Below are 15,134 nucleotides of genomic sequence, written 5' to 3' on the forward strand. Positions count from 1 at the left end.
AGGTCAAAAGCTTTAAGTTCCTCGGGGTCAATATCATAAATGACCTGACTTGGTCCAACCAAGCAGAGTTCACTGCCAAGAAGACCCACCAGCGCCTTTACTTCCTGAGAAAACTAAAGAAATTTGGCCTGTCCCCTAAAACCCTCACTAATTTTTATAGATGCACCGCAGAAAGCATTCTTCTAGGGTGCATCACAACCTGGTATGGAAGTTGTCCTGTCCAAGACTGAAAGAAGCTGCAGAAGGTCGTGAACACGGCGCAGCACATCACACAAACCAATCTTCCGTCCGTGGACTCACTTTTACACCGCACGCTGTCGGAGCAGTGCTGCCAGGATAATCAAGGACACGACCCACCCAGCCAACACACTCTTCATCCCTCTTCCCTCCGGGAGTTCAGGAGCTTGAAGACTTGTACGGTCAGATTTGGGAACAGCTTCTTTCCAACTGTGATAAGACTGCTGAACGGATCCTGACCCAGATCTGAGCCGTACCCTCCAAATATCTAGACCAGCCTCTCGGTTTTTTTGCACTACCTTACTTCCCATTTTTCTATTTTCTATTTATGATTTATAATTTAAATTTTTAATATTTACTAATTTTAACTATTAGAATATTTTAAATATTTAATATTTGCAATCCAGGGAGTGTGAAGCGCAGAATCAAATATCGCTGTGATGATTGTACATTCTAGTACCAATTGTTTGGCGACAATAAGGTATAAAGTATAAAGTATTGTCAGGTATGTCTTGGATGCTTCCTCGATTTCCATTTGAAGGTAAGCCTAGGTCAACTCAATTTTTGTGAAATGTTCCCCTCCTGACAGGGAAGAAAAAAATATCCTCAATATGAGGTAGAGGATACTGTACTGTGCGGAGAACTGGGTTAACAGTCACTTTAAAGTCACCACATATGCGCACCTTGCTTGGTTTTCCTGGTTTTGTACTGGAGGTTTTCTTCATCACTGGAACAATAGGTGTGGCCCATTCACTCCAATCCACCTTTGACAGGACCCCAGTCTGCTCCAGATTTTTCAGCTCTGCCTCCACTGTAGGACGGATTGCATATGGCACTGGCCTGGCTTTGTGTAAGTTTGGTCATGCATTTTCCCCAATCTCAATCTTTGTTTTCATGCCCCAAAGTGTACCTATTCCTTTCATGAACACTTCCCCAGAGTCAGCGAGTATTTGCGACAGTCTCTTAGATGTAGCCTTGCTGCCCTCCTTTGCTGACACATTTAGTGTCTTGATGGTGTGCCAATCCAACTGAATTTTCCTGAGCCATTCACGTCCCAGCAACGGTGGTCCTCCATTTTTCAGTACATAAAGGTTCAGTTGCTGTGTTTTACCTCCGTGGGTCACTGTCACTTTAACTTTGCCTTCGGGGCTGCACTTTCTGTCCTGTGTAAGTCTTTAGCAGTAGCTTAGTTCATTTTAGAGGTATGTGCGAAAACAGTCATTTGTAGTCGCATACAGAGATCACTGTTAAGGCTGAGCCTGTGTCCAACTCCATTTTCATTTGTGGAGTGATCCATATTATTCTTCCATCATCTGTCTCCTCCACACTGTGAAGTGGCAAACAAAACAATTCACTTTTGTCTGAGTCACTTTCATCAGAATTGCTTTCTTTCATCTTGTGCACATTATTGTATTTTCCTATCTGGGGTTTCTTCTTTCTCTGTATTTTGCCCTTTTCCTGCTGTTTACTAGTTTTGCATACTCTGCCAGTGTGGCCCTGGTTGCCACGGTTTCCACATTCTTTATCTTTAAACTAACAACCATCAGGGTCATGTGACCTGTTTCCACAATGGTAACATTTCTTTCCTTCATTTCTGCAGTGACATTTTACTTGTAGCATATTCCAGAGATTTTTGTTGTATCTCTGAAGCACCTCGTGCGGCTGTTTCTAATGATATTGAGATGTTTAGCGCTTTCTCAAATGCTCTTTTTCACACAGAAGCTTCTTCTGTGTGGTTTCACAGTACATGCCTCACAGTAACCTACCCCTCAATGCGTCTGATAGACCAGCTCCAAATTTACAATGTTCTGATAATTTGCGCAATTCAGCACAATATTCAGAAAAGCTTTCATTTTTGCTCTGATTACATTTATGGAATTTAAATCTTTCAGCAATGACCAGCGGTTTGGGGTATAAATGCTGTTGGAGAGTGTCTACTATTTGCTTGAAAGTTTTGTCAGCTGGCTTTTCAGGGGTTAACAAGTTCCGTAGTAGGCTGTATGTTTTCACACCCATTACACTAAGTAAGACATTGGCTTTCTTTTCTGTATTAACATCGTTAGCATCACAATATACCTCTATTCTTTCAATAAGTTGCCCAGTCTTCGGCTATGTCCACACTACGGCGGATAATTTTGAAAACGCCGGTTTCAAGTAAAAACAACAGGCGTCCACACTAAGCGTTTTTCAAAATATCTCCGTCCACATTAGGCGGATATTTGGGCGAATCTCCTCCTACTGGGCATGTGCAGGACACACAGAAAACAAGCGAAGAGGAAACGGTGTACTTAGTGCGTGTTTGTCCAGTTACAGAGTAGAAAAACTTTAAAGGAATTGCTCTTGGCTCTCGCACAGGAGGACTTAAAACTTAAAAAAAACAAATACTGGAGCGTATGGAGGAAACCGACAAGGAGTTCACGGACAATATGACCCAGCTGACAACGAACATTAAAAAACTGACTAACTCTGTTGCATTGATAAAGCACCTTGTTAAGTGTATAAAACGTCTGCATCAGTGTTATCTTGTACTTCCATACAATGTTACATTAGACAGTTACACATCTATTGTCAGAGAAGTACTTGCATAAATAGGTAAACCACCTTCATACAAGCAAGGACAGAAAACAGGGCGAAGTGACTATACTTATTTATTCAGTAAGCTATGGGTCAAAGTATTTGGTGAGTACATAACTGTTCTGGCTTCAATCTCATTGCCATCTGTTCTGAAATTGTTAGGTGGTGGCGTTCAAGGAAATAATGAACATCTGTTCCGGCATGTCATGACAGTGTTTTTAAATAGTCAAAAAAGCTCACTTTACAATTTAACTCTCACGCCGTTCACACCGACTGCACGTTATAACAGCTTGCGCAGTACCAAGCAGAAACAGAAAAAAGCATTGTTGTTGTGGTGTTGTCATGACAATGTTTTTAAATCTCTCTGTTTACCCTGTACACACTACACCGGATATTAAGCGTTTTCAGATTAATTCACTCTGGAGAGTGTTTTCGAAAATCTCCGTTTTTGGGGGCTGAAAACGCCGGCTCAGTGTGGACGGGAGGACAAAACGAAGAGAAAAAGCTTCGTTTTCAAAATTATCCAACGTAGTCTGGACGTACTCTTCAATACCACTATCAAACGCTGTAATGATTCCAATTAATGCCATCCTTGTTGTGTTAATTTATCCTTGTTATGTGCATTTATCCCTGGTCCCTTGTTAATTTAACCCCAGTCCCTTGTTTTCTTTTTGACTCACGAGACCTTTTTTCTTACTAGCATCATGAGCGTACTCTGGTTAGATTTATCTCCCTCCTGAGGCAGGCAGATCCTCAGCCCTGGGGTTCAGTGTCGGCTGTGGTCTCGCCTGGACGCGCCGCGGCTCCGACTGCATCTTTCGGTCTCCCGACATTCCTGACTCCGACTGAACTCCCTGTTTTTGCAAGAAAATGTACTAAGGACATGTGGTCGATGTTTAGGGATCTCTTGCTGGACGTCAGAGATAAATTTGTCCTGGTGCGGAAGATAAAGAGTGGTAGGGTGAAGGAACCATGGGTGACAAGTGAGGTGGAAAATCTAGTCAGGTGGAAGAAGGCAGCATACATGAGGTTTAGGAAGCAAGGATCAGACGGGTCTATTGAGGAATATAGGGTAGCAAGAAAGGAGCTTAAGGGGCTGAGGAGAGCAAGAAGGAGGCATGAGAAGGCCTTGGCAAGTAGGGTGAAGGAAACCCCCAAGGCATTCTTCAATTATGTACAGAACAAAAGGATGACAGGATTGAAGGTAGGACTGATTGGAGATAAAGGTGGGAAGAGATGCCTGGAGGCTGTGGAAGTGAGTGAGGTCCTCAATGAATACTTCTCCTCAATATTCAGCAATGAGAGTGAACTTGATTACGATGAGGACAGTACGAGTGAGGTTGGTGTTCTAGAGCATGTTAACATTAAGGGAGAGGAGGTTGGGATATTTTCCAAAATGCAATAAAAACAAAAATCTGTGATATGTTAATTCACGTGAACCTTTACTTAACTGACAAAAGTACAAAGAAAAGATTTTTAATAGTTTTAGTGACCAACTTATTTGTATTTTGTAAACATACACAAATTTAGAATTTGATGGCTACAACACACTCAACGAAAGTTGAATGTTTACCATTGTGTTACATCACCTTTCCTTTTAATAACACTTTTTAATTGTTTTGGAACTGAGGATACTAATTGTAGTAGATTTGCAATTGTAAAGTTTGTCCATTCTTGCTCGATACAAGACTTCAGCTGCTGAACAGTCCGTGGTCTCCGTTGTCTGATTCTCCTTTTCATGATGCGCCATACATTTCCAATAGGAGATAGATCTGGACTGGCAACAGGCCAGTCAAGCACACGCACTCTGTGTCTACAAAGCCACGCTGCTGTAGCTCGTGCAGAATGTGATCTGGCATTGTCCTGCTGAAATAAGCATGGACGTCCCGGAAAGAGACATCACCTTGATGGCAACATATGTCTCTCTAAAATCCTAATATACGCCTCAGAGTCAATGGTACCTTCACATACATGCAACTCACCCATGCCGTGGGCACTGATGCACCCCCATACCATCACAGACGCTGGCTTTTGCAGCTTTCACAGATAACAATCTGGATGGTCGTTTTCATCTTTGGCACGGAGAACTCGACGCCTGTTTTTTCCGAAAACTAGCTGAAATGTGGACTCATCTGACCACAGCACATGGTTCAACAGTCTTTCGGTCCATCTGAGATGAGCTCGGGCCCAGAGAACTCACCGGCATTTCTGCATAGAGTTGATGTATGGCTTCCTCCTTCAAGTTTACAAGTTTCAAGTTGCATTTCTGGATGCAGTGACAGACTGTGTTGAGTGACAACGGTTTTCCGAAGTACTCCCGAGCCCAGGTGGCTATAATTGTCACAGTAGCATGACAGTTTCTTAGGCAGTGCCGCCTGAGGGCTCGAAGGTCACGCGCATTCAACAGTGTTTTCTGACCTTGCCCTTTACGCACTGAGATGTCTCGAATTCTCTGAATCTTTTCACAATATTATGTACTGTAGATGTTGAAAGACCTAAATTCTCTGCAATCTTGCGCTGAGAAAGAAGGGGTAGTCAGGTAATAGAGAGTACCCCGGTGGCTGTGCCCCTTGACAATAGGTACTCCTGTTTGAGTACTGTTGGGGGGGACAGCTTACCTGGGGGAAGCAACAGTGGCCGTGCCTCCAGGACAGAGTCTGGCCCTGTAGCTCAGAAGGGTAGGGAAAGGAAGAGGAGGCAGTTATAATAGGGGACTCGATAGTAAGGGGGTCAGACAGGCGATTCTATGGACGCAGTCCAGAGACCCGGATGGTAGTTTGCCTCCCTGGTGCCAGGGTCCGGGATATTTCTGATCGCGTCCAAGATATCCTGAAGTGGGAGGGTGAGGAGCCAGAGGTTGTGGTACATATAGGTACCAATGACATAAGTAGGAAAAGGGAAGAGGTCCTGAAAGGAGAATATAGGGAGTTAGGAAGGAAGTTGAGAAAAAAGACTGCAAAGCTAGTAATCTCGGGATTACTGCCTGTGCCACGCGACTGAGAGTAGGAATGCAATGAGGTGAAGGATAAATGTGTGGCTGAGGGATTGGAGCAGGGGGCAGGGATTCAAATTTTTGGATCATTGGGACCTCTCTTGGCACAGGTGTGACCTGTACAAAAAGGACAGGTTACACTTGAATCCTAAGGGGACCAATATCCTGGCGGGGAGATTTGCGAGGGCTACTGAGGTGACTTTAAACTAGAATGGTTGGTGGATGGGAATCAAATTAAAGAGACTAGGAGAGAGGAGGTTAGTTCACAACAGGGGGATGGGAACCAGTGCAGAGAGACAGAGGGGTGTAAAATGAGGGTGGAAGCAAAAAGTAGTGTGAAAAGTAAAAGTGGCAGGCCGGCAAATCCAGGGCAAAAATCAAAAAGGGCCACTTTTCAACATAATTGTATAAGGGCTAAGAGTGTTGTAAAAGCGAGCCTGAAGGCTTTGTGTGTCAATGCAAGAAGCATTCGTAACAAGGTGGATGAATTAAAAGTGCAGATTGTTATTAATGAATATGATATAGTTGGGATCACAGAGACATGGCTCCAGGGTGACCAGGGATGGGAGCTCAACATTCAGGGAGATTCAATATTCAGGAGGGATAGACATGAAAGAAAAGGAGGTGGGGTAGCATTGCTGGTTAGAGAGGAGATTAACACAATAGAAAGGAAGGACATTAGCCAGGAGAATGTGGAATCGATATGGGTAGAGCTGCATATCACTAAGGGGCAGAAAATGCTGCTGGGAGTTGTGTACAGGCCACCTAACAGTAGTAGTGAGGTTGGGGATGGTATTAAACAGGAAATTAGAAATGTGTGCAATAAAGGAATAGCAGTTATAATGGGTGTCTTCAATCTACATATAGATTGGGTGAACCAAATTGGTAAGGGTGCTGAGGAAGAAGATTTCTTGGAATGTATGCGGGATGGTTTTTTGAACCAACATGTCAAGGAACCAACTAGAAAGCAGGCTATTCTAGACTGGGTATTGAGCAATGAGGAAGGGTTAATTAGCGATCTTGTCGTGAGAGGCCCCTTGGGTAAGAGTGACCATAATATGCTGGAATTCTTTATTAAGATGAAGAGTGACATAGTTAATTCAGAAACAACGATTCTGAACTTAAAAAGGGTAACTTTGAAGGTATGAGGCGTGAATTAGCTAAGGTAGACTAGCAAATTACACTCAAAGGGTTGACGGTGGATATGCAATGGCAAGCATTTAAAGATCGCATGGATGAACTACAACAATTGTTCATCCCAGTTTGGCAAAAGAATAAATCAAGGAAGGTAGTGCACCTGTGGCTGACAAGGGAAATTAGGGATAGTATCAATTCCAAAGAAGAAGCATACAAATTAGCCAGAAAAAGTGGCTCACCTGAGGACTGGGAGAAATTCAGAGTCCAGCAGAGGAGGACAAAGGGCTTAATTAGGAAGGGGAGAAAAGATTATGAGAGAAAACTGGCAGGGAACATAAAAACTATCTGTAAAAGCTTTTATAGATAAGTGAAAAAAAAAAGATCGGTTAAGACAAATGTAGGTCCCCTACAGACAGAAACAGGTGAATTGATTATGGGGAGCAAGGACATGGCAGACCAATTGAATAACTACTTTGGTCCTGCCTTCACTAAGGAGGAGATAAATAATCTTCCGGAAATAGTAGGGGACAGAGGGTCCAGTGAGATGGAGGAACTGAGAGAAATACATGTTAGTAGGGAAGTGGTGTTAGGTAAATTGAAGGGATTAAAGGCAGATAAATCCCTAGGGCCAGATGGTCTGCATCCCAGAGTGCTTAAGGAAGTAGCCCAAGAAATAGTGGATGCATTAGTGATAGTTTTTCAAAACTCTTTAGATTCTGGACTAGTTCCTGAGGATTGGAGGGTAGCTAATGTAACCCCACTTTTGAAATAAGGAAGGAGAGAGAAACCGGGGAACTATAGACAGGTTAGCCTAACATCGGTGGTGGGGAAAATGCTAGTCAGTTATCAAAGATGTGATAACAGCACATTTGGAAAGCGGTGAAATCATCGGACAAAGTCAGCATGGATTTGTGAAGGGAAAATCATGTCTGACGAATCTCATAGAATTTTTTGAGAATTTAACTAGTAGAGTGGATAGGGGAGAACCAGTGGATGTGGTATATTTGGATTTTCAAAAGGCTTTTGACAAGGTCCCACACAGGAGATTAGTGTGCAAACTTAAAGCACACGGTATTGGGGGTAAGGTATTGAAGTGGATAGAGAATTGGTTGGCAGACAGGAAGCAAAGAGTGGGAATAAACGGGGCCTTTTCAGAATGGCAGGCAGTGACTAGTGGGGTACCGCAAGGCTCAGTGCTGGGACCCCAGTTGTTTACAACATATATTAATGACTTAGACGAGGGAATTAAATGCAGCATCTCCAAGTTTGCGGATGACACGAAGCTGGGCGGCAGTGTTAGCTGTGAGGAGGATGCTAAGAGGATGCAGGGTGACTTGGATAAGTTAGGTGAGTGGGCAAATTCATGGCAGATGCAACTTAATGAGGATAAATGTGAGATTATCCACTTTGGTGGCAAAAACAGGAAAACAGATTATTATCTGAATGGTGGCCGATTAGGAAAAGGGGAGGTGCAATGAGACCTGGGTGTCATTATACACCAGTCATTGAAAGTGGGCATGCAGGTACAGCAGGCGGTGAAAAAGGCGAATGGTATGCTGGCATTCATAGCAAGAGGATTCGAGTACAGGAGCAGGGAGGTACTACTGCAGTTGTACAAGGCCTTGGTGAGACCACACCTGGAGTATTGTGTGCAGTTTTGGTCCCCTAATCTGAGGAAAGACATCCTTGCCATAGAGGGAGTACAAAGAAGGTTCTCCAGATTGATTCCTGGGATGGTAGGACTTTCATATGACGAAAGACTAGATCGACTCGGCTTATACTCGTTGGAATTTAGAAGATTGAGGGGGGATCTTATTGAAACGTATAAAATCCTAAAGGGATTGGACAGGCTAGATGCAGAAAGATTGTTCCCAATGTTGAGGAAGTCCAGAACGAGGGGTCACAGTTTGAGGATAAAGGGGAAGCCTTTTAGGACCAAGATTAGGAAAAACTTCTTCACACAGAGTGGTGAATCTGTGGAATTCTCTGCCACAGGAAATAGTTGAGGCCAGTTCATTGGCTATATTTAAGAGGGAGTTAGATATGGCCTTTGTGGCTAAAGGGATCAGGGGGTATGGAGGGAAGGCTGGTACAGGGTTCTGAGTTGGATGATCAGCCATGATCATACTGAATGGCAGTGCAGGCTCGAAGGGCCGAATGGCCTACTCCTTCACCTATTTTCTATGTTTCTATGTTTCCTTTTCAACTAACAATTCTCTCACGAATTTTGGCACAAAGGGGTGAGCCACGATCCATCCTTGCTTGGAAAGACTGAGCCTTTGATGGACGCTACTTTTATACCCAGTCATGATACCTCACCTGCTACCAATTAGCCTACTTAATGTGGAGTCTTCCAACCCAGTGTTACTTGAATATTATGTGCACTTTTCAATCTTATTTTAACTCTGTCCCAACTTTTGTTGAGTGTGTTGCAGCCATCAAATTCTAAATTTATGTATGTTTACAAAATACAATTAAGTTGGTCAGTAAAACTATTGAAAATCTCTTCTTTGTACTTCTGTCAGTTAAATAAAGGTTCACGTGAATTAACATATCACAGGTTTTTGTTTTTATTGCATTTTGGAAAATATCCCAACTTTTCTGGAAATGGGGTTTGTGTGTGTGTGTGTGTGTGTGTGTGTGTGTATATAGAGGCATATAGACTTGCCTTTTCATCTATTCCACAGCTTATTTAAGTACACTCCAGAGTCACACCTTTGTAACTATCTTTTTAAGTTGAAGCCACTTGTTTTAGACCCAAGTTAAACCTGGTGGCCTCCATCTGTTCCTATTTCTTAAATACTACATTACAATCTGGAGCATAAACTAAAATTGATATTTTAAAATAGGTTATTTTCTCTAAATTACTAAGCCAGTTGAAAAACTTAACTACTATTTAAGTTACTGGCACTTTACAAGGCAGATGATATATTCAGCTGCAAACAAAGAACAAACCTTTTAAGATGGTCAGGAAAATTACAATACTCACCAGCCAATTACCTAACTACTGCTCTGTCAGGTCAATCCCCATTTTTCAAATTTTTAACTTGAGTTGCTGTTGTTGGTATTATTTTAACTAATTTGTCATTCAAACATGAGCACATCATGTCTTTCTCCCACTTCACCACAGTCTTGTGAAATGCACACAATGTGTTCATACACTCTCCATAAGCCCCACAAATAATTTTAGGTTATTGCCAAAGATGTGAAGATGAATATCACAAGCTTTTCATGTGTTGACTTGCATTTCTCACGTGTTTTTCCACACATTCATGTCATCTCCATTCTAAAGTATGGACTGGCAGTAGCTATAGTGCAGAAGGAAATTATGAAACTCAAAAGACAAATGCTTGCATACAATAAACACCTCCTACCTTCAATAGTCATGTGGAATAAATATGTTCCCCTTCCATCAAGTATCTCACATTAGCCTGAATTAGTACAATCGTGGTTCAATCTCCACCTATGCATTCATAGAACATAGAACAGTACAGCACAGTACAGGCCCTTCGGCCCACAATGTTGTGCCGACCTTCAAACCCTGCCTCCCATATAAGCCCCCACCTTAGATTCCTCCATATACCTGTCTAGTAGTCTCTTAAACTTCACTAGTGTATCTGCCTCCACCACTGACTCAGGCAGTGCATTCCACGCACCAACCACTCTCTGAGTAAAAAACCTTCCTCTAATATCCCCCTTGAACTTCCCACCCCTTACCTTAAAGCCATGTCCTCTGGTACTGAGCAGTGGTGCCCTGGGGAAGAGGCGCTGGCTATCCACTCTATCTATTCCTCTTATTATCTTGTACACTTCTATCATGTCTCCTCTCATCCTCCTTCTCTCCAAAGAGTAAAGCCCTAGCTCCCTTAATCTCTGATCATAATGCATACTTTCTAAACCAGGCAGCATCCTGGTAAATCTCCTCTGTACCCTTTCCAATGCTTCCACATCCTTCCTATAGTGAGGCGACCAGAGCTGGACACAGTACTCCAAGTGTGGCCTAACCAGAGTTTAATAGAGCTGCATCATTACATCGCGACTCTTAAACTCTATCCCTCGACTTATAAAAGCTAACGCCCCATAAGCTTTCTTAACTACCCTATCCACCTGTGAGGCAACTTTCAGGGATCTGTGGACATGTACCCCGAGATCCCTCTGCTCCTCCACACTACCAAGTATCCTGCCATTTACTTTGTACTCTGCCTTGGAGTTTGTCCTTCCAAAAGTGTACCACCTCACACTTCTCCGAGTTGAACTCCATCTGCCACTTCTCAGCCCACTTCTGCATCCTATCAATGTCTCCCTGCAATCTTTGACAATCCTCTACACAATCTACAACATCACCAACCTTTGTGTCGTCTGCAAACTTGCCAACCCACCCTTCTACCCCCACATCCAGGTCGTTAATAAAAATCACGAAAAGTAGAGGTCCCAGAACAGATCCTTGTGGGACACCACTAGTCACAATCCTTCAATCTGAATGTACTCCCTCCACCACCACCCTCTGCCTTCTGCAGGCAAGCCAATTCTGAATCCACCTGGCTAAACTTCCCTGGATCCCATGCCTTCTAACTTTCTGAATAAGCCTACCGTGTGGAACCTTGTCAAATGCCTTACTAAAATCCATATAGATCACATCCACTGCACTACCCTCATCTATATGCCTGGTCACCTCCTCGAAGAACTCTATCAGGCTTGTTAGACACGATCTGCCCTTCACAAAGCCATGCTGACTGTCCCTGATCAGACCATGATTCTCTAAGTGCCTATAGATCCCATCTCTAAGAATCTTTTCCAATAGCTTTCCCACCACAGACGTAAGGCTCACTGGTCCGTAATTACCCGGACTATCCCTACTACCTTTTTTGAACAAGGGAACAACATTCGCCTCCCTCCAATCCTCCGGTACCATTCCCGTGGACAACGAGGATGTAAAGATCCTAGCCAGAGGCTCAGCAATCTCTTCTCTCGCCTCGTGGAGCAGCCTGGGGAATATTCCTTCAGGCCCCGGGGACTTATCTGTCCTAATGTATTTTAACAACTCCAACACCTCCTCTCCCTTAATATCAACATGCTCCAGAACATCAACCTCACTCATATTGTCCTCACCATCATCAAGTTCCCTCTCATTGGTGAATACCGAAGAGAAGTATTCATTGAGGACCTCGCTCACTTCCACAGCCTCCAGGCACATCTTCCCATCTTTATCTTTAATCGGTCCTACCTTCACTCCTGTCATCCATTTTTTCTTCACATAATTGAAGAATGCCTTGGGGTTTTACTTTACCCTACTCGCCAAGGCCTTCTCATGCCCCCTTCTTGCTCTTCTCAGCCCCTTCTTAAGTTCCTTTCTTGCTTCCCTATATTCCTCAATAGACCCATCTGATCCTTGCTTCCTGCACCTCATGTATGCCGCCTTCTTCCACCTGACTAGATTTTCCACCTCACTTGTCACCCATGGTTCCTTCACCCTACCATTCTTTATCTTCCTCACCGGGACAAATTTATCCCTTACATCCCACAAGAGATCTCTAAACATCGACCACATGTCCATAGTACATTTCCCTGCAAAAACATCATCCCGATTCACACCCGCAAGTTCTAGCCTTATAGCCTCATAATTTGCCTTTCCCCAATTAAAAATTTTCCTGTCCTCTTTGATTCTATCCTTTTCCATGATAATTATAAAGGCCAGGGAGCGGTGGTCACTGTCCCCCAGATGCTCACTCACTGAGAGATCTGTGACCTGACCTGGTTCATTACCTAGTTCTAGATCTAGTATGGCATTTCCCCTGGTCGGCCTGTCCACATACTGTGACAGGAATCCATCCTGGACACACTTAACAAATTCTGCCCCATCTAAAGCCTACAATATGTGATCAAGCCAATCAGCATCAGCAATATATGGAGATGGCAATATAAACCCTCAGACTTGATCTATTCAAAAAATTCTGGCTGACTCTCTACCTTAAACTCCAACTTACGAGGCAGGCATTTATCAATCTCAGTCCTGAATGAGCTTGACAGCCTTCTTGGGTGAAAAATATATAAAGATTACAATCCAGAAAGTGAAGCATCTCTTCTTTAATTCCTTATTCTGGAACTGTGCCCCTAAGCTTTAGACGATCCATCTGGAAGAAACTATCCTACAGAATATTATATTTTCAAAAGATCACTTCAGAATTCAAACTTCAATGTGTATGCCAATTTTATTTCATGTCTCCTCCATCTAGGCTGGCATTAGAAATCCAAAAAGGAACTGACTGCTTTGTGCAAATACCCAGTTAAATCATCCTCAATCCTTCCTGACTCCACAAGACGAAACTGAAACCGACTGTGATTTTTTGGAGGCACAGAGCAAAAACTTACAAGATGGGAGAAGTATTACATCAATGAATTTTTCTCCATGATATTTTTTCAGCTCTATTTTTTTAATATTCCTATTTTCATAACCAGGTTAACAAAATGAAAACAAACCCATGCTTTTTTTTTAATTAAGTGCAATCGTGAACAATAGCCAGATCAGAAATGCTGATCAAGTCAACTAGTTCCCAAGGAGAACTCTGATAGGCCAATCAGATGGTTCAGTGCTGCTCAGCGATAGAACACAAAAAAATCATATGTACAATTAAGAAACATTAAAAAATAGTAGAAATACTGGAGTCATAAGGATCATGATGAAGTCTGCTGAAGAGAGACATTTATACACATGCTGACCTCCATAATTCAAAGAGATTGAAGGATAAGGTTGTAGGATGACAAAATGTGGCAGGAGCACTTGGAACTAAAAGCTAAAAGCTAATCCCTTCTGGGAGAAAACAGCACCTACTCTTTCCACACTGTTCTCCAGCAGTTTAAGGACCAAGTCCAGTGGGAACATAACTCACAACCATCCTGGTCCCCTTCATGACAGCTTCAGAAGCATGTGACTTCCCTCCCAGAGATGATAGGTGCTTGTGCACTCGACTCTTGAAGGCTTGAACCCCATCATCGCAGATGTTTCCAACCACAGCATCTGGAAGGCTGTTCCAAATTCTGATAGCACAGTGAAGGAAGCTTCTATCCAATGTGTAGGTTCTCACATCAGGCATAGAAACAGCATGAACAGGCATAGATAAACTTGATCGTGTGGTGCACCGTCTCTCATAAGATGAAGGCAGCATGGCGTGAAGGTCTGCAGGGCTGTGGCTGGTGTGCATTTTGTATAACATAGTAGCTGCAACAACCTGTTGTCTGTGGTGCTTAATGGACCGCTGTTACTTTAACTTTGGAAAAAAGCATACCTGTTGAATAGCCCCAATTTGCTGTTGTAGTTTTACATTCACCCAAGTTTTGCTAAGAGACCATTTGCAAAATAGGGCTGCATATGAGTCGTGAGGACATTCCCATCCCTATTCCACAACACTGGATCTTCCCATTCAAGTTTTACAGCTACGTCATGACATCGTCACACTCCTAGCCTACAACAGACAATTTGAAGATGTGGTACCGACCACCCTTACCTGTTGCTGTACCACTCCGTGCCAGCATTGTGCTATCCCAGAGATGCTACTGGGCTTGTTCACTGCTGCCCCTTTTGCAGATGCGGAAGTGCTACTGCTGTCTTTTGATTTATTTTTCCCATCTGTAATATCAAGACAACACATTTACATAATACCATCCAATCCTAGCTAAGTTCTCATTTAAAAATTTCTCTGAAACCATATATCCTGCGAGAAGGCAACAGGGTCAGTCCTCCTTCTGCAGCTCAACCAGGCTTGATCTGCTGGATTACCCAGGCATCTTTTCCGGTCAATGACAAGAAGTATTATACCATAAGATTAGGAAGAGAATTGGCCCATCCAGCCGATCATGTATGCTTTGTATCAGGGGAAACTCACAGCAGGAAAAAAATTGCAAGCAAGTAGAAAGACTGTGGCCCAAGACAAAATATATTTGAAGGTGAAGTGGAAAGAATGCACTAATAACTGAAGGAAACAAAATCACAGAAAACTCAAACAGCTTCTTCATCGCATTACTCTGTATAGTCTCTCAATTCAAGTTTATATCCAATTTGAGATCCACCCAGGCTCAGGAACTGGCATGGATAACTTCATTTACCACTACGCTGAACTGATTTTGCAACCTATAGGCTCACTTTCAACGACTCCCAACAACTCATGTTTTCAGCTTTATTTTTTTTATTTGCACATTT

At 42.9% G+C, this 15,134-nt stretch overlaps 1 protein-coding gene across 6 annotated transcripts in view; it reads right to left on the reverse strand.

Annotated features, from left to right (window-relative positions):
* LOC134342426 (cullin-9) overlaps positions 1–15,134 on the reverse strand; it is a 318,694-nt gene that overhangs the window by 99,950 nt on the left and 203,610 nt on the right. For all 6 annotated transcript variants that reach the window (XM_063040545.1, XM_063040547.1, XM_063040543.1 and 3 more), the window contains exon 21: positions 14,443–14,564. In XM_063040545.1, the coding sequence (XP_062896615.1) occupies positions 14,443–14,564 (122 nt within the window). The remainder of the gene's footprint in view (positions 1–14,442; positions 14,565–15,134) is intronic.

Source organism: Mobula hypostoma, chromosome 2 (genome assembly GCF_963921235.1).
Source record: "Mobula hypostoma chromosome 2, sMobHyp1.1, whole genome shotgun sequence".
Classification (NCBI taxonomy): domain Eukaryota; kingdom Metazoa; phylum Chordata; class Chondrichthyes; order Myliobatiformes; family Myliobatidae; genus Mobula; species Mobula hypostoma.